General features: G+C 41.0%; 1 protein-coding gene across 1 annotated transcript in view; it reads right to left on the bottom strand.

Annotated features, from left to right (window-relative positions):
• TNKS (tankyrase) overlaps positions 1-18,874 on the bottom strand; it is a 138,265-nt gene extending 119,391 nt beyond the window's left edge. Inside the window, exons 1-2 of the mRNA XM_082282070.1 lie at positions 18,369-18,874; positions 7,690-7,914 (exon numbers count right to left, since the gene is read on the bottom strand). Coding sequence (XP_082138196.1) covers positions 7,690-7,914; positions 18,369-18,864 — 721 coding nt within the window. The 5' untranslated portion in view covers positions 18,865-18,874. The remainder of the gene's footprint in view (positions 1-7,689; positions 7,915-18,368) is intronic.
• Between the last annotated feature and the right edge of the window lie 327 nt (positions 18,875-19,201).

The following is a 19,201-nucleotide window of genomic DNA, read 5'->3' as shown; positions in this document are numbered from 1 at the left end:
ATAGCCTTAAGGACCGTAAGTAACACACTAACATGACAGGCTTTATAAGCCTTCAAAAACACTAGTTCCAGACATGAAGATAAGACATTTTAATGGCATAACCCTGCAGACAAGACTTCTTCACCTGAAATAAGGCTTCTTTTCACCTTTGTACACAGCATCATCCTCTCTGCTATAAAGTTTACTGTTGATTTTGTTTCTGAAGAGGGTTTAACCTGAGGATTAATCCAGTTCAATGCTTGGTCCTCGTTAAAAAAATGTTGTGGTTCGGCACTTCCACCTTGCATCAATGATCCACTTATTTTAAGGCTCCTTGCACTCCAAGACCTTTCTTTGTTTGGTACATATGTGTGACTGACACCACTCAGAGAGATTTCTTCAGAAAGTGTCTATCACAGCTACACACAGGTACCAGCGTGCAGTAACTCCTGGAGACTACACTCCATAACAGACCTGTCTGCACACAGATGTCACACACTGAAGAGGTATCCTTCACACACAGGAAATGATCCATTTCCCTCCTGTCTTTCTGCCCGAGTCCACCAGGGAGCACTGCAGTTGTATAAGCCATGGCAGAATGCCTCAAACCATTTTCTGTTGTCACTTTTGACAAAAGCCCTGTTGTCTCACACTCCAGTCCATTGTTACTATGACAACAGTATTACAATGCCTCCCAATTACCAATGTATGATTTCAGTCGTGGGTTCCTCCACCCCCACCAGCTCATAGATAAGGCAGCCTTATTCTCAGGTCTCTTTCAATAGGGCAAGTCCAAACTACAGACTACTGAACTACACTGTAAATGCAAAAAATGTAAGACTCAGCCCTCGAGGCTTTAATTTCTGTGATGAATATTAACATTTAAAAGCTAACATAGCTTAAACAAGCAATTAGAGGACATGAAACTATTTAAAACTAGGAGCAAGTACTTAATTGAGACAACAAAAGTATTCTTCCACTCAAGCTAAAACATGAAATTTCCATCCTGCGTTTGCTGTCACGCAAGTTTCCTTTGAGAAAGACCCCAGGAAGAAACAATAGAAGAAGAGAAGCATATTAGGTGTCTGAGCCACCGCATATGCACCAATTTAAAACCACTTTGCTACTCAAAGAAGCAGGGTTCCAAACAAATGCTGTAACTTACAGAGCAGAAACAGACCAAAGCAATTCCTAACCCAGTCTGATGAGCCTGCTTCCACAACAACTGATTTGGCTTTGATAACTATCTGAATAACAAATATTATCATGAATAGCCAGTATTTTTATTTTGCATACCGGGACATATAATAGATGCATGCTGTTAATAAGGACTGCTTGTGGTAAAGCTTATCAAAGCACAAGGTATCTTTCCTCTTTCATTAATATTAACTACAGCTAACAGATAGGAAAGCTCCATGCTGTAGGGATTAATTCCCGTCCTCCTAAAGGAGCAAAACTCACAGTTCTGGAACACAAGAACAGTCTAAAGCTCTTTAAACTTCTCAGCAACTTAAAAAAGTTCAAATACAAGCCACACAATACACTATGAACAGTCAGTAATAGGAGTACTCCAACTCAGAAGTTCAAAAGTCAAAGCGGGAATAGAAATAGTACTAAGCATCTACTGATATAAACAACAGCAATAGTTAAAACATTTTACACAAAGTATTTGAAAGTACTTACTTGAGAGTATTTTCCAATGATTTTACAAGCCTCTGAACATCAGATATCCAGGATGCCTCTTCGAAACTAAGCTTACTTCTAGAACACCAGCTCTCCAAGGAGCTTCAGGAATTCAGTACATCTCTCCAAGAAACAGCATAACCAGATCCCAATGGACCTCAATTACCTATATCCCCTCTAATTCCTATTAAGAAGCTACTAGTCTTCTTACAGGCTTCTGTCTATCCAGTGGATAAATCTAAGTCAACGTAATTATTTTACAGTTAAGATACCAAATCTTCTCCCTGTCACCCCCCCTTCAAAAAGAACTGGCTCCTACACAATTTTGCTCCCGGACAGCACTTCCTATGTTTGTTTTAATATTTTTCAGGTAGTAAAATCAGACATTGCTTTAACTTTTACAGTAATATAGTTCCTCTGCTTAAAAGGCAAAACACTCTGAGCATTCTAAAATTGCTTGGGACAAAAATACCATAAACTGCAATAATTTTACTCTTTGCTGCACATGCCTTCTTTGCAAGGTGACCAAACAAATGAGTAGTTCAAAGATTTTAGTAGTTCAATGATTTTTAGTAGTTCAATGATTTTACCATTTCTACAATTCCTTTAAAGTTTACTGTGTGCTAGTTCTACCCATAAACTACCTTTCACCGATTTTTTTAAAATCCTAACAGAAGGTTTACATGCCCTACATAAAGGGGTGACATAATACTCCCTCCACATCTTTCAGTCAAAACATGCATACTAGCAGAGGTAATAATTAATGAATTCTTCTCCTTCCTCAGTTGTGAGGAAGCACAGCAGGGTGAGGAATGTTTCGAAGTGCTTACAAAGAGGCATTTAAATAACAGTGATCCCTGTATTAACGGCAGGACCTACACATCAGAAACGCTGTTAGCTTAAAGTTTTAGCTTGCTGGCTTGTTGTACCTTTCAAGTGCAAGAAGGGTAATACAGACAAATGCAAAAAGAGACAAATGCACCTTGACAGTACCATTAGAGGTCACTTCATAGCACTGGAACAGTAAATTCACCATGCCACAGGATCTCTGCAGTAGATTTTATAACTAGCCCAAGGAAGTCAGTAAAAACACTAGTCTCAAGTCATATGAAGTAATTCTGGATGGATCCTTTTAACACTGCATGGGCTAAAAGTGATTTTTAAAAACTGTTACAGGTTTGTACAGTGATGAAGGGAGCTTTTCACTAGATAGAATTTTTTATTTCCCTAAAATTACTACAATATTCTGTATGTTCAGACCCATAAATCATGGCATCACCACAAAAGATGCTTGTATTTGCATATTCTGAAGGATGCCCTTAAACACTAAGCAGGTGTATGACACCTGAGATAATATTTAGCCTAGCAGTCCAATCAATATCAACACTTAACTAGAGATCCACATGGAAACAAAAAAAAAAATCTCTGCAAGAACAGCTATAGCTTCTGCAGAAACAAACACACTGGAGGGCAAAGCAAACCCAGACAAACTGCAAAAGCACAGCTTCTGTAAGGTTATTTTTAGTCCAGTTTTTTTTAACAACAAAAACAAAAAAACAACTGTGCTACGCAAATAATTTTAAAGGAGCTTTAGCACACAGAAACTACCTTGAAGCTACTCCATGCAGTGCTCAGCAACCAGAAAACCACACCAGAAAGAAAATTAGGTTACCCTATAAATGTACTTCACCCATTTTTGGTGTCCATACCAACCACTCACCCTTAAAAATGGCCAGGGGTGGAGGAAGGCAGGAGGCAGAAATACCAGAATATTCAACAGCATAACTTAACAGAAGATTATATTTTCAGCTTGGAAAAGAGATATTTGAGGGAAGAAAAAAGATAAAGATCTATAAAACCACAAAGGACATGCAAACTGCCAACAGAAATGATTACTCACTAATTCTCACAAAAGTCGTGAACAGCTGGCAATAAAAGTCATCAAGAAATCAAGAATATTTTTTTCTAAAAAAGGAAGAGTTGTTTTCTTTCAGCAAGACTTTTAAACTGTAAAATTCTCTTGCCACAGAACACCTTCAAAGCCACAAGTATGGTAGCATTTAAGAAGCAAATTAGAGCTTTCAGGAATTTTGTACACAAATTACTATGGAACACAGCTCAAATGCAGCCTCTACGTTATCAAGTTCCTAAATTGCTGATTGCCATTGAAAAGAAGGATACATTTAAGGCATTTATAGTCTCTGAGCATCGTGATCTACATGTCCTTTCTGGAAAAAAATTGAGCTACGTGGATCTTCATCTGAAAGTCTGTGCTGCAGTCAGACTGAAGAAATAGATAATTCTTTCTCCACAGCCCAACATACAGAACAGTCACTACCTTGACATCACAGCATTCCTCCAAATGTACTTTGCAGAGTTCACCACCCATCCACCACTCCATGACAAAATACGACACTGAGAAACAAAACCACTTTTCATTAGCTCTGGAAGCAGTTCACAGATACTGCAAATGCATCTTCCTGACAGATAAAGCAATCGTAGAAGTTATAAATACCAGAGGACACTAACAATTGGTTCCAGTGCTTCAATAAATTTAGTCCAAAAACTGATTACATAAAGCAAACAATGTTTTCAAGTGTAATTACTTAGCAACTAAACAGATCTGCAGTGACTGAATATATTGCAAGAGATTGTCAACAAACCAGCTGAGTACTGCTTACCAAGACCTACACTCCAGACCCAGAACACAAAAGCAGCTGCCACCTAAGAGAGCCAATACTCCTCCCAAACTCAGCACATTCAACTTCTCTCCCTACACTGTCCTATGACTGCAATCAGTAAAACAGAAGAAAAAGAACTCACACCAGCCATTTGCTGTCTTACAGTTTCCTGGGTGCAGTCTGGTGAGTTTTCATCAGTTCATGTATACTTCTTATTTCTACACAAGCTTCCCAGTGGCAGGGTTACTCTAAACTCAACAGTACAGCTGAGCACTCACAGTACCTTTAGCACAAATATAGACACTCAATTCCAACACTTGTGCTAGACACAAGAGCATTCTACTGCTGGAATGACACGTCTTTTGCTGGTCTTCCTACCATGCTTCAGTGCCTTGAGTTTTTCTCTGAAAAATCATTATTCATTAATGTGCCACATCTCTGCATTCTGTTCAATTATCACTTTTTCCCTTTTTGACCTGTGAAGTGACCAAAAAAAGTGTTCTATGCTAGATATGATAAAGAATATATGCAGGCTGGAGTGGCACGGAACAGGCAAAGGAGAGAAGATAAAGTGAAAAATCCCCACCCATTATACGATTTGGAAGAAGATGGCAAGAGTAGGCACCCAAAAATGAGGTTAGATGACTAATTTCTACACAGTCTATCACTTTTCAAACAGATATCCAAATAATCAAAAAATACTAGGTTATGGTCAGGATTTCCTGTTCTTCAATCAATGCTTTTTAAAAAGCATGCCCTGCTTATTTAAAAAGAAGTGCTCCAAGGATGTGTTCTTTGAATTTTAGTTTTTTTTAACAGACCAGTTGCTATCGTATCAGTTGCAACAGTATACACTTAAGGTGTAAATAGAAGTACAGCACAATGTGTTCCAAAAAGCTATTCAAATATTCCTAGTCAGAATTCAAACAATCATTGTTGCATTATCCCTGTGTATAACATGTTCCTTCAAAAGACTTCAAAATTAAAGCTGAAGACCTTGAAATATAAGTTTTATATAAAACTGCTAGAAAGAAACGGGAATTTTGCCGAAGACAGCTTGCCCACTAGAAATAAACTGCAAAATCACTGCAAACATGAAAGAACAGACTTCTTTGTCTATACTCATGTCCTATCAGTTTTATGGAACCAACTAAATCCCAAAGTAGTGTCATACTACAGTACATACTAACCTAGTGACCTGGTTTAGTGTCTCACCCTGGCAAATGAAATACCTGACTGAAGTACAACATACATGGATAACTGTAATTAAACCAAGCACAACAGCATCATGCTTGCTTGTTTAAAATAAATTATTAAAAAATGCCCCAAAATTCCTACAGAGCTACTTGCAGGCAGATTGGAGAAGAACTGCATGTAGTGCTACAAGCCTGCTCACTGCTTCCAAGGAACCCTAAAATTGCTCCAGATAGCAGAAGAGCCTCGGGATTTGATCAGTAAGTACCACATGCTGAACATTTACATATACATGGATCATACCCTAAGTCTAGCATCAACATTTAGAGTCACAGATCTAGTCTGTGCACAGAATATAGAATGAAGTTCTGTGTAATACAAGCCATAAATTTAATCCTGTACTTCCTTTCACCAAGCCCACAACTTCTTGCTGAATTAAGAGTGATCTTTAAAGGTACCATCAGTTCTTTGATTACAGAAATTAGATCAAAATAATCTCAAATTACTACCAGCATTGTACAACAAAATGGATGTATCACATAATCTGCCTCTTGATCTGACCTGCCCCAACTCCTCCAGAGTAACAGTCTTCAGACAAACTACCCAAAGCAACACTACCCATGGTGTCTTGCCCTGCCAAATCCTAAAACCTCTGTCACAACCATCTTTCATCTCATCTGTAAACACAAGTGTGCTGCTGCACCCTCTCCTGCTTTAATACAAGGTTTCAGAAACTGAAAAAGACAAATCCTTTCCAAAGTGAAAAACTTCTGAAGCAAGAGGTCAATTTTCTATTCAGCCTCTTACTGTCAAACTTTCTTCCATTTTATTTGGATTTTCAGTCAGCAGTTCCCAAAATCAGGTTAACTCCAGCACTAAACAGAGCAAAGTAATCACTTCTTCTAAGTCCCAGTTCCTTTACTAGACTCCAGTTACTGACTGGAATTAAACTTACTTTTCAACATTGTCATGGTAGACTGTTACTGGAACCTACTATATCAATGGATCTCTTCCCACATACTGCTGCATAATCAACTATATTCAATTTCTACAGAATATTCTCCATGGTTTACCTTGCATACAGAGATTAAATGGATCCATGACATCGCTTGTAAAAAGAAGAAACAGACTGAAAAATTATATTCTGGTGTTTCCTGCAGTTTTCTTTCACTCAGTTTCTGGTGTTTATTCTTAAGCAAATACTTAAATATTGCAATAAAGCTAATGCAAGATCTTGTTCTTTAAGTTTTGCAGGTTTCTCTGAAGGAATTCTATGTAATAAAACTTTCAGAAAGAAAGACATTATCTGAAAGTCTGAGAATTGTGTCTTGTAATCTGGATAACATATAGAAAATACAGTTCATAATCTTAACTGAAGTGCCTAAAAGTCAGGCTTTCCTTTACATGTTTGATTAAAAGGAAATGCTGAGCAGATAATTTTATCCAAGTCAGTAGATGTTAAAAGAGTGTAAGTTCAAGAAACTGCCCTGAGTGCAAAGAAAATAAAAATAGAAGTTCCCATTTAGAAACAAAGTACTACGAAGTACACACTGAGAAAAACCACAAAAGTTAAAGACATCCTGACTGAAAAGCTCTTTATATGTTCTCAACAAATTGTTAACGGTTGAAGTGTTCAATTTTATTTGAAATTGCTTTCACTCCAGGCTACAAAACACATACTGAAGATAGATCACCACTGAACAATGGCATCCTGTAAATTGTACTGGAAAGCTCCAAAGGACCAAGTTATTTCTCCATACTGCATAGAATGAAAGGTTTACCATCTTCCTAACCACTACTACAACATATTTAGCAGCCAAAAAAGCAAAGACTTTATCTAGTAAAGCTAGTTATCTTGACAGCAACCAAGAAAGACAAATCTACATATTCAGATTTTAAATACTGTAATTTAACAAACAAGGAGACTTCACCCAATCTCTCCAGGATAGTTCTTCTCATGCAAGTTCCACAAACCTTGTATTACACACCAAGACAAAGTTAAATTACTGTCACTGTACCTACCTGCTAGATTAAAAGTAGCTAGCTTTTAAAACAAGCCATATCTTTCATCCCAAGTTCAGCACATAAACAATTACAGCTTCACAAAACATAATCAGGTAAAATTGCAACCTAACAAGTGACAGACACTTACCAATACACACATCTATTTTCCCCTTGATAGCAGCCTCATGCAAAGGAGTGTAGTTCCAATTGTCCCTAGCGTTTGGGTCTGCCCCCTGACACAGCAGCAGACTGACCACTTCCGCATGACCGAAGGAGCAGGCGTTGTGCAGGGGTATCAGTCCTCCATCATCACGAGCATGAACATTGGCTCCTGTCTGCAGCAAGTGCTCTACAACATCCTTCCTTCCAAAACCTGCAAGAGAACGTATTTCTGTTCATTTGGCTGGCAGAACAACATTATTTAGTGTCTAAAACTGTTTGCTCTTGGTTCAGTGTACATCACTCATGTGTCTCATCTACTTCTTGGTTCATTTCACCATAAAGTCACACCCTACTCACCTGCTCCAACAACAGCTGGACAATTCACTTACAGTCATGACATAGCTGAACGGTGGTGTATTACAGCCTGCCTGGCTGCCACTCTATCTCATTAAGAAGTTCTACAAAGGCTTCCCATTCTTTTTCAAGAAAAGCTTATTATGAATTTTAAAACATTACATAATCTGTATGTACCTAAAGCAAGCATCTTACACACTATCTCTTGGAATAGGTTTTCATCTTGGAGAAAACCTCTTATGTGTCCTTGAAGGACGCTGCCAGTGCTTAAGCAGAACAACCTTATCTCAACCCAAACTACATTCTTGTTCTTTTACAAACAGTCTGACTACTTCCAACTGACAGACCAAGGCATTACAGACAGGCAGACCCGAGACCTCAGCTGGGAAATAATGCCTCAGGAAGGTCTCAGCCTAGGAACGCAGCCTCTGTTATGACCAGGGAAGACATCACCACAAAGCCAGCATCGTTAAACTAGCATACTTCAAAATTTGGCATCAGCACACCAGGCTCTGACACCTTTGGCTTGCTGTCCACAATGAAGCTGGAAAGGTTCTACTGTTCAAATCTGCTTCCTACTGCCCCAAATGTCTTAGTTCAGCAGTCTCTAAACTTCTGACTGCACACACCGATCAGTAAAAATATTTTTGTGCATGCATCCCCAATATACATATATTTAGAAGTCATATACATGCACGACTGCATTATTACATAATTATAAACATGCACAAAACCAGGAACTTTGAATGGCTGAGATAAAGATGAAATAAATACTTTTTAAAATTTTCTATTATACTAACGATGGTACAAAATTGCTTTTCTTCCTGCACCCCAATGAAATATTTTGCATATTCCACTTTGGAGTCCCCTACCTTAGAGGACAGGAACAAAAATCAGGCTCAAGAGGAACAGTTTGAACTAAAACAGAAGCGTTCATTTTTGTACTAGGTGGCATCTCAAAGGTTGGATTGCATTTCTTATAAACCTCAGGGATATAAGCAGTATCATGGGAGATTTTAAAAGACTGTCACATCAACAGCTATTGTCTCTTCTGGTAATCATGTGTACCAACCAGATTAGGATTAAGACTCTTACATGTATGAACTGTGTTTATGAAACAGCAGAATTAAATGCGGCAGCCAGTGCAATTCCAAAAAAGTGGTGCTAATTGTATTAATTCCACAAAACACAATCAAAACAATAACTAAAGACACTATTACATTTCTAGAAGACAAACTTCAAGGGAAGCAAGAAAGAAGCTGTCAGCTCTACTTGAGATGACCACGTAACTCAGGTACAGCAAAATGCTGCTGAACCAGTGACAGAAACGGTTCTCAAAAGTCAGCACCTCAGTGGCCGGCAACAACTCGCACATGATACACACCCAGACACTCACTTCTAGGAGAGACTGTAGCAGTGCACTCCTTGGTTAATCCCATGGTAACGCAGCTCAAGGGCTCCAGCCAGCAACTCCAGCCTGGTCACTTTTTGATAGCTGTAAGCATTCCCCCATCCCCACTGTACGGAGCACTCAGCTGCTTGCAGCAGAGATGCTGGACCATTAAAAATTACAAGTTAGCACATTGAGCAGAGACCAAAGTGGGTTTTCTCTAATACATGGGGGTAAACAGCAGTTCAGCAGCTGTCCACAAGCAGCTGAGCCACACCAGCAGCAGGAAAACTGGAACCCAGTCAGCAATACAGTTTTAGTCCACCACTGCACATAAGTCAAAGCTTTCTGGTACATTATATACTGATCACTGCCCATTAGAAATAGAAATTACATTACAGAAACAGAAGCATGTGGATCAAAGCTGGCATTATTACAAATTATATTTATTTATCATGACAAGACTGCTATCAGAAGACACGTTTTTGTTAACTGAACTGTCAGCAAGGCCACTGCTACTGTAAATCACTGCAGCTTTCATTGTTTTGTTTGTTTCTGTTATAAAGCAGTCAATAAACATCACCTGTAAGTCTCCATATAGAAAGCGACAGCTTAAATAGGTGCAACAAAAACCAAAGAATATCTGGTACCCCAGCAAAGGTAACAGGCCTGGGACATAAGGACCCAGAAGTAAGCCCTCAAAGTTCACACATTTATATTGTTCATCTGACTGGCAAAGGGAAATTGAGCAAGACAAGAATTAAAAAGGATGCTTTCAACTAAACAGCAAATCAACGAATTTTATTAGACTTTAGTTTTTATAAACTAGTTTTTATAAACTGGACTATTAAAAACAGTGCTGAAGCCGTTTAAGCATTTGGTTTACATGTACTTCTTGTCTCTCAAGGAAAAACCACCTAAGTACACCTGAAATCCAAGATTCTTTTTCAAATTGTTCACTGTTTCAGGACTACATACACATTTCTTCAAGATGTTGCTGGACATGGGGTCATTGATAAGGATATCTTTGGAAATGCCAGCAATTAACACTTCACAGTTTTTGGTGAATTACTTCTTCTGTTCAGTCCTTAAAAAGCACTGTAAAGGTTACTGTGATTTTATCCCACTACACCAACCATCTTTCAGAGAAAGAGTAACCAATTATGGGAATAGCTTCCCCACCAACAACAGTAAATCTAAGGTGTTGAATTGATTAAATGCTAAGAAGACTTCAAAATGATCCCATGACCCAATTTGATAAAGCAGCTGTTAACTACCAAAATTTCTGCAATGCCTGGGTCATCTTTTGTAAAAAATAAACCAAAACACATGCGAAGCCACCTGTGGCTTATGAAGCATATCCAGTTCAGCTTAAGCTGTAGAAACCTATTCGATGTCATTTAAGATTACTTTTTAAACCCTACTCCTGCATATTTCCAATGCAACTTTAATTTACAAAGTCTATGGAAGAATTCCCAAGAAAGGACCTGTAATCAAAGATCCCAAAAGACAATCCTACAGAAGGTTCCTACAGAAAACATGCACAACCAGGGTAACCACAGAGAAGAGTCCCATTTAAAGGCCCAGTATGCAAGCTTGTTTTGATGCAATTCATCTATCAGCTTCCAAAGCACACTCATGGACAGGGTTCCTTTAATAAGGTAAAACACTTCTATAAAAACCTTTACACAGGTAAAATGCACAAGCTCTGCCCTCATTTTAGATTCATTACACAATTCAGACGTTTCAGGCAAGTTGTAGTACCTCAAAAAACATTGTCCCTGAGAGAAAAGAAGCAGTAATCCCGTTATAAAAACACAGTACTGAAGTAACATCTGTAATTTAAGGGTGAAACAGTCACCAACCAAATCACAGAAAAGGCAAAAATTCTGAGTGACTGATAGACTCTTCATTTCTCCAGTTAACTCAGGAGCAAATGAAGACAAGGGCTTAGTGAAAGCCAGGAGCTGGACATAACTATGACAGCTTTGTGTAAATCAAGAGACCAGCACAACAACCCATAGAAAACGCCACTTAACCAGTTCTCTGCCAATGATGCATTCTTGCTTTTTTTCTAATTTATACCTGTCACTTTAGGGTGAAAGTGAGGAAAAAAAGTTTTAGGTAGCAAGCTGGCAGCTTGAAAATTAGGCTAAATAAAAATTTTAAATGCCATTGGAGAAGATGGCACACAAAGACACCACCAAACGCTTACTACCACTGCAACAACATGTTCTGCTCTCCCATCACATCCTGCTCCGAGACCGTGAGCTGTCCCGCCTCCTCTTGTGGCACTTGATCAAAGGAACAAGAGACAATGCTGAATGATGAGAGAGGGATGCAAGGAAAGTAACAGGAGCACCAGTTGTACCCTCCGTTCCATACTCCCCTTAGGGTTTCCACGTTAAACCTCCCTTTAGTTAGTCAAAAGCTTTCACACGGTAATAGTTTACAGACAACCTAATAACTAATACTCACAGAAGACACACAATTCTTTGCCAAATTTTCAGAAAGTTTGGTGAAAAACCAATTGACTTCGCTCTAGAATTGGAAGAATGCTTTCTCTGGTGAGTACAGTACATCAAGTAGTCAGTTTGATCAGTTTAAGTACAGCTGAACTGTTTCAGCCACTGCCCACTTAATGTCACTTCATCACAACATAGCAAGAACTCCTCCATATGCCAGTTCCAACCTTTGCAAAGCTGCTGTTATGTGCACAGTTTGACTTATGACACAGAAGACTCATGATTCTCATTAGGTGTTTTTTCTCCTCCTTTTACCTGCTTGCTTTCAAGAATGAGACTCTAAAAGGAGTTAAATTTTATGGAAATGTATAATCACAGGTTAAGCACACCTGTAGGTATCACTGGGACCTTAAGCAAAGCTGGAAAGATGTTCTTATTAAATGTAATCCCACTTGTTAGAACACTAAACATAGTTTATATGGGAATACAAGCCCTTGAGGTGGAGGAGCACTCTTAGACACACGACCTTTTCAGAATGGTTTTATGCTACAAGCAAAGAGTGAAAGAAGACCAAGCTAAGTCATTGTGTGTCTCTGCTTTAGTACAGCACACACTGGGATCAGATTATTTCCCTTAGACTTTCCCCTGCACTTCTCCCACTTCACTAGACAGAACACAATTAAACTGAGTGATTTAACTAAGTAAACTGAAAAACCTTCAAGCTGGGAAAAAGAGCACCTGGTTCAATACTACTGAAGGTCCAAGATTTTGCATTTGTAGATATCCTCTTGTAAATTCCTTCCAAGAATTTTTTTAATGGGAAGGGGACATATTGCACAAAGTATTAGAAGATAATTCAAGAGAAAAAGTTACTAGTCACAAAGAAAGCAAGCTGAAACTTTCTATGAAGTAATACACTTGTGACACTAACAGAGTTGATGTACCACAAGTGCTACCAAAAACATAAAAGAAGGATTTTCAAAGTAAATGCCAGTAATTTATTGATTCATCTTTTTTTTACATGGAAAAGTGTGCATTTTGCAGGCTCTGAGGCTGTAAGACTGCCAGGATGTTTCCTAACTGACTGCACAATTTGCGTTCTTCATTGTATCCATATGAATCCAACTGAAAATTATTAACCCCATTTTAAATCGCACAAGGCAGAATTAAATAGTGACTTGGCTTTACAAGCACCTGTGTGAGGTCAGACATCTCTTCTATGACAAGGACACGGAACAACTGCAACAAGTTGAGTCAGAGTAGTTTCAGAATGATGTCTCAAGCAAAGCTTTCCAGAGCAATGTAATCTAATTTGCTGTACACTGCACCACAGGTGGAGTGGTCGATTCACGGAGTGAATCGTGTGATTCACAGTGTGTCTCTGCACAGAGTGGAAGTGTGTAACAAGTTCCTAACTACTTCTTGCTATTTCCCGGCTCTCCCTCAAGGAACACTCAGTAGCTACTTGTATCAGCTCTGCCTCCACAGTTGCTTATCTTATATATGTCAAAGCAGCTTGCATTTTTATGTTTAACAGCTTGCTAGCTGACAAACCAACTTGATCAGCTCTCAAACTCTGACCACTGACTGCTTCCCAACCCAAGTGAGAACCCTTGCCTTTAGGATTAAAGCCGTATACTCCAAAAATTTGCAAAAGCATAGTTATCTAGCTAGTCTTCACAACGTGATTAGACTTCCAACAGTTATTACTAGTGATATCAAAGGCACACTTAGAACAAAACTGCTTTCCCCTAACAGCTTTTTGCCATTACTACACAAATAAGCAGAAAGAAAACAAGCTGTATCACTGATGCTTTAGTAAGTTACCTGAAATCAGATTTCTCCAAGCCTGAGCTTCAGTGAGACCACCAAGAACACTCCTCCCTGTGATCCCAGCTTCATAACTTCTGAAAGCCATTCCTGAAAGCCTCTGCCTCTTCTTGGTACAGAAGTGGACATTAAGACACAGTTCAGCAATTATTATTAGTACTCTCTCTATCCCCGGGTAAAACACTAGAAAGAGAACATCTGTAAAGCTAAAAGAATGTCTTGCACAAGAACTTGAGGGGCTAACTTCATGATCAAAAACTTCCCATTAAATGGGTGTGGAACTGGACAAGCTTATGACTGTGGCTATATGAAGAAATTGAGGAAGACTCAGCTTATTTCTACCAGGTCCATCCACCTAGTCACTTCTGAAAGAGGTGCTATTATTAATGATTTATAGGAAGGATGAGGTCCAAAAACATATGAACCAAGGTGTCACCAGGAAATACATACATACTCTTTTGTATGGCTCAGTGTTGTTTCAGAAGGGGAAAAGCAAGTCTGTTACCAAGCTGGCTGCAGGAAAAAGGTGTAATTTCAGACAAACACACACAGGAGTCCTCCCCATCCAGGCATATTAATGGTAGAAAAGTCCCAGAAAATCAGCCTTGGTATGTGGGTGCTATGCATGGAGGATAACACACACAGAGCCATGAACGCATCACTGTCAAGCTGCTTCAAACACAAAGGACCAATACAGGCACTTTAACTCCCAAACCACATAAAGATGCACAGGATATATCTTAGGCTGAGAGTAAAGTCACACAATATCCCATACAAATTATACCTAACACAGGACACCTTATCACATAGGCTAAAATCATCCAACTATTAAAAAAATAGTCAGTAGCATTCCCCAACAGGAAAAAAATCTACCTCTCACATACTCACAGAATAAGCAAATCATTTGGTTATGCTGGCAAAAAAAGTGTTGTTTTCAACTATGTGACAACAACACCATCGAATGCAGAATTGTCAGGCCAGTTCACAAGAATAGAAAACACTGGTGTGACAAGTATTTTCAGCTACTGAGTGGCACATAATACAGTAAAGATGTTCTAATTTTGGTGAAACAAACAATGACAGTTAAGATCTTTCTCAAGGAAAAGAGGTAACACATCTTTAGATCAAAGAAATGCAGCAGAAAGACAAGCGAGTGAAATAGTTTGTCTCATTCAACCCAGTTTGAAGAGAATTGTTAAGCAGAACACAGAATATTCCAGTGAAGAGGAAACAAGTACAAGAGAAAACAAGTTGCTTCTAATGTAAGTTAACAGTCCAATTATTTAATGAACTCCCTACCACAGCATGACCCTCTAATAACATTTAAAAACTGGGTTTTGTTCAAACAATTGCTGAGCTACAAACTGCAAAAGGAGTACTCAGATAAGTATCACATGAAGAGGGCAAGTGTATAACTCTTCCTTAGATATCTGCTTTCGGCCACCAGTATGGATAAAAAGTTAAGCCAAACATACCTTTGTTCATGCTTAGCACAGTTGCTTTTTAAATTTTTTTAGTTATAAGCAAGCTAGTTTTAATTGAAATAAACTGAATGTAAATGCTATGCATGCATTAATACCTCCACTTAATTTCTTTTTTTTTGTGTGCATTTTAAAGTCACTCAATCACTTTCAAGTCTTTAGAACCTGCTTTGTGGGTGCTGCTGGACAATATCCAAAGCCTGCACTGGTACCAGAGACCCAAATATCCTGCAATCCACACAGCAGTTGAGATAGTACTGAGTTTTCCCCTTTCCAAGCAAGAAGGATAAAATGAAAATGATCCTTTGCTCAACCTCTTCCTGCTTGCAAGAGAGGCCTCTACAACCCTGATATGGCCTCAGTATTAATTTGTGCCTTATTAATAGCTAACCAAAGCAGGTCAGATTTATTCAGCACGCTACTTGACACTTCAACACAGAGCTGAAGATCCAGTTCCCCTTTATTCAGTTCAACGGGCAATTCAATTATCCCAAACAGAGAAAATATGGGTAACACTTGCTCCAATTTGATGCAACCATGCACAATTTATCTGGAAGTGAATAATGGACAGGTGACTCCAGCTTCTAGAAACTGATTTAGAGCTATTCCCAGCTTTTAAAATAATTGGTAACAAGAGTTCAGCTCTTGTCTTACCTCCAACTTACACATATGCCAAGGATTCTGAGCACTCTCAGAAGTCCCTCTTTTTATAGTACTTCTGCCACAAGAAAGGACGTAAAGGGGATTTTCAAATTAGAAACCTTACAAAGCTTAAGGAAACCCAAACTTAGTACCTTTTACAAGGAATTGTAACTGGGGAAGTTGTCCTTCCCTATTACAGTAAAAGAACTTAACTGCCTGGCACTGCTGCCAAGAAGGAAATCTGAAAAAACAGACTGAGCTGGGGAGAAGTCAAATACCCTGTGGGAGGGGGAAGGAAAAAAAAATAAAATCCAGTCCCAAAAATGGGAAATGAAGAAGAAAATAGAAGTATTCCTCTTTCACAAATCACAACATCAGAAGTGAAACTCTATTCATGTACAAGTTTAGCTTCAAGAAGTTTGAAAAAAAACCAGTTTAAAACATGACATACTGCACTCTCAACCACCCATTCCCCTAGTGAAGTCCATACAATTCAAACCTAGGCATGGCTCATAAACGAGCTATTATCCAAAACACAGCAGACTGCTATGCTCATAAGCAAACAAGTTTTATTTTACCTTTAGCCCACAAAGGAGATCAAATCAACACACTGTATCACTGTCAGGTATACACTGCTAAGATCAGCGGCATTCAAACATGCTTGCTTACAGGCCTTTCCAAAATGCAGGATCTCAAGATCTCTGTAATAAAGAAATCTGCCTAATGCTCTTACATGCCTAATCCACCTGGACCAGGGGATTTGAGACAAAATAGGTATGGTATCTAAGGAGAGTTTTTCAATCTAGAAAAACAGATATGGGAATTTGTTAGGTACAAGACCTTCATCTGCTATTTTCCTCATGCTACAATGAATCGCCTTCCACTGCTATTACAGTTACATCTTAATGGCATTATCACCTTTCAAAACCTTACCCCCTGAAATAAGTTTTGTCCATTTGTTCTCTAATCAGAGAAGAAGTTAACCATTGCAGCTTCAGCACTACAGTTTGTACTACCACTGAAGTTACAACCTGAGATCTCAGAGTTTTAGGGGAAGCAGCAAGGTCTAACTTTAAGTCTGAATCCAAAATTAGCAGAGCAGACTCAAGTCTTCCAAAACTTTAAGAACTTCATAAGCACACATGCAGGTGGTACCAGAACTATGTTCCAGGGTTCATCAAAATTAAGACCGTCTCCATACCCCAGAAGTTTGCTGTGTTTTAAACTCTACTTGTCAGTAGTAGAGCTCAGGGATCAGAGAAGAAAGAAAAAGAAGCAGCTCAGGACTAAAAGTTCCCTTAGGGGCATGGTAAAATGCCTCCTGTACTTTGAAAACGAAAACAAACCCATACAATCTCAGGGTGTGTTATCTGACTGATAAATTGCACAGCCCTATTCAGAGTTCCAGGCAACTCTGTGCCATGAAATGTTCATTTTACTATTGATTTCAACAGTGCTTTAGATCCATACACCAGCATTTAAACACTGACCACCCAACACAGACTTGTTAATTATCTTAATTTATGTGTACCAGTGCACCACAAAGCTCAAACAAGATCTGCGCGCTTCACTACATAAGGTCCAGTTCTGTAACACCGTAGCACACCTCAGAAAGCTCTCAGACTGACCACACACCTAGCAATTGTACACATCCTGAGTTAGGAGTAATGATGTACAAGACCTTCATTTTGCTTTTATCATGAATTTTGTGTGCCTTGTGCCCCCAGTAAAGAATATACTCTGTAAGAAATACTCTTTTTAAGAACTCCAGTATCCAGTAATCTGTCACAGCTCTATTTGCCAAAAGTAATACTTACTTCCATTTAGTCTACATTGTTGGACCTTACTGCTAAATTGTTTTTATAACATTAGTTCTGATCACAATGAGATCTCTTCTCTGCACAAAGAGGTGTATTCTTTCCTGGACACATCTGTAACTTCTACAGTTCGGTTGTTCCACTTGACCCCTTCATCCAGCCTACTCAAAACACAAGAGATGCAGACATCAACCAGCAACCATGCCCAAATGAAAGAAGTACAAAGTACAAGGCATCAAAGCTGATTCCCATTAAGTACATCTGCATCACAGGAGTCCCCGAGCTGTGACAGCACACGTGAAGCCCTTACTTCAAGCCAACTCTGTCCTGAATTTCAGTTTCTCACTTCTTAAGTCCACTGCACAAGTTTGCAGCAGCCCATGGATATCGAAAACAGAGATCACTGTCCATACTTTCAGATCTTACAGTCTCTTTACGCTTCCAGCATCTCCTCTCCCACTCGTCTCACCCAGAGGAAGGGGATTTAACAGCCATCTCCCAACAGCATGTAGCGAAACGCCGCCGGGGCACAGTGCGTGCTCACACTCTCCCTTCTAGCTTAGGCTTGCACACTCCCGAACCACCGAGGCGCTGGAGGCCTCCTACCCGAAGCTACTGCAGGGGAACCCTCCCTGTCCCGCTCGCTGTCACTGCCCTGGCCGGGCACGGGAGGCCCCGGTACCCACCGGCGGCGAAGTGGAGCGGCGTGGACTTGCGCCCCGCCATGTCCTTGGCGTTCACGTTGCCCGTGTCTACCAGGCGCTTCACGCGCGTCACGTCCCCATTCCTGCAGGCCTCCAGCAGCTCGCGGAACGCCCCGCTCGCCGCGCCCGGGCCCGCCGCTTCGGGACTCTCGGTCGCCGGGCTCGACGCCGCCGACGACGACGCAGACGAGGAGGACGAGGATGAGGAGGAGCCGCTGGAGCTGCTACCCGAGCCCGGCGGCGGGGCCGGCGCGGCGGCGCCCGAACCCTCCGCGCACTCCGCGGCCGGAGGCCGGTCCGAGTCGGGGGGCGCCTCGCCCTCGGGGCCGGCCAGGCTGTGGCGCTGCGAGGCCGGCGCCAGGCTGGGGCTGCGCGGCGGCGAGGCGGCGGCGGGCGGCGGGGAGGCCGGGCCGGGCGGCGGCGGCGGGTGGTGGTGGTGATGGTGGTGCTGCGAGCGACGCGGCGGCACCGCCGCCATCTTCGCGCCGCTCCGCCCCTCCCGGCCCCGTCACTGCGGCAACGGCGCCGCCCCGCCCGCGCTTCCGCTCGCCCGCCAACCCCGAGCGCCGCGCACGGACGTGACGCCCGCGCGGGGCCCGCGGGGCGCGGCCGCACCGGCACCGGCACCGCCCCGGGCGGGGCGCGCCTGCCCCCTGCCGGCCGCGGCGGGCGGGGCGGGGCGGGGCCGGCGGAGCCACGGGCGGGGCCGAGCCCGGGTGGGGCGGGCGGAGCGCTGGGTGGGGCCGGCCCTGCCCGCGTCCTCTCCGCGGCTGCCGGTGCCGGGAGAGGGGCGGGACGGTAACTCCTTAGGCGTG

This window comes from Coloeus monedula, assembly GCF_965178545.1.
Source record: "Coloeus monedula genome assembly, chromosome: 5".
NCBI classification, from domain to species: Eukaryota; Metazoa; Chordata; class Aves; order Passeriformes; family Corvidae; genus Coloeus; species Coloeus monedula.
The sequence above is the reverse complement of the archived record's forward strand: the minus strand, read 5'-3'. Positions and strand labels throughout refer to the sequence as shown.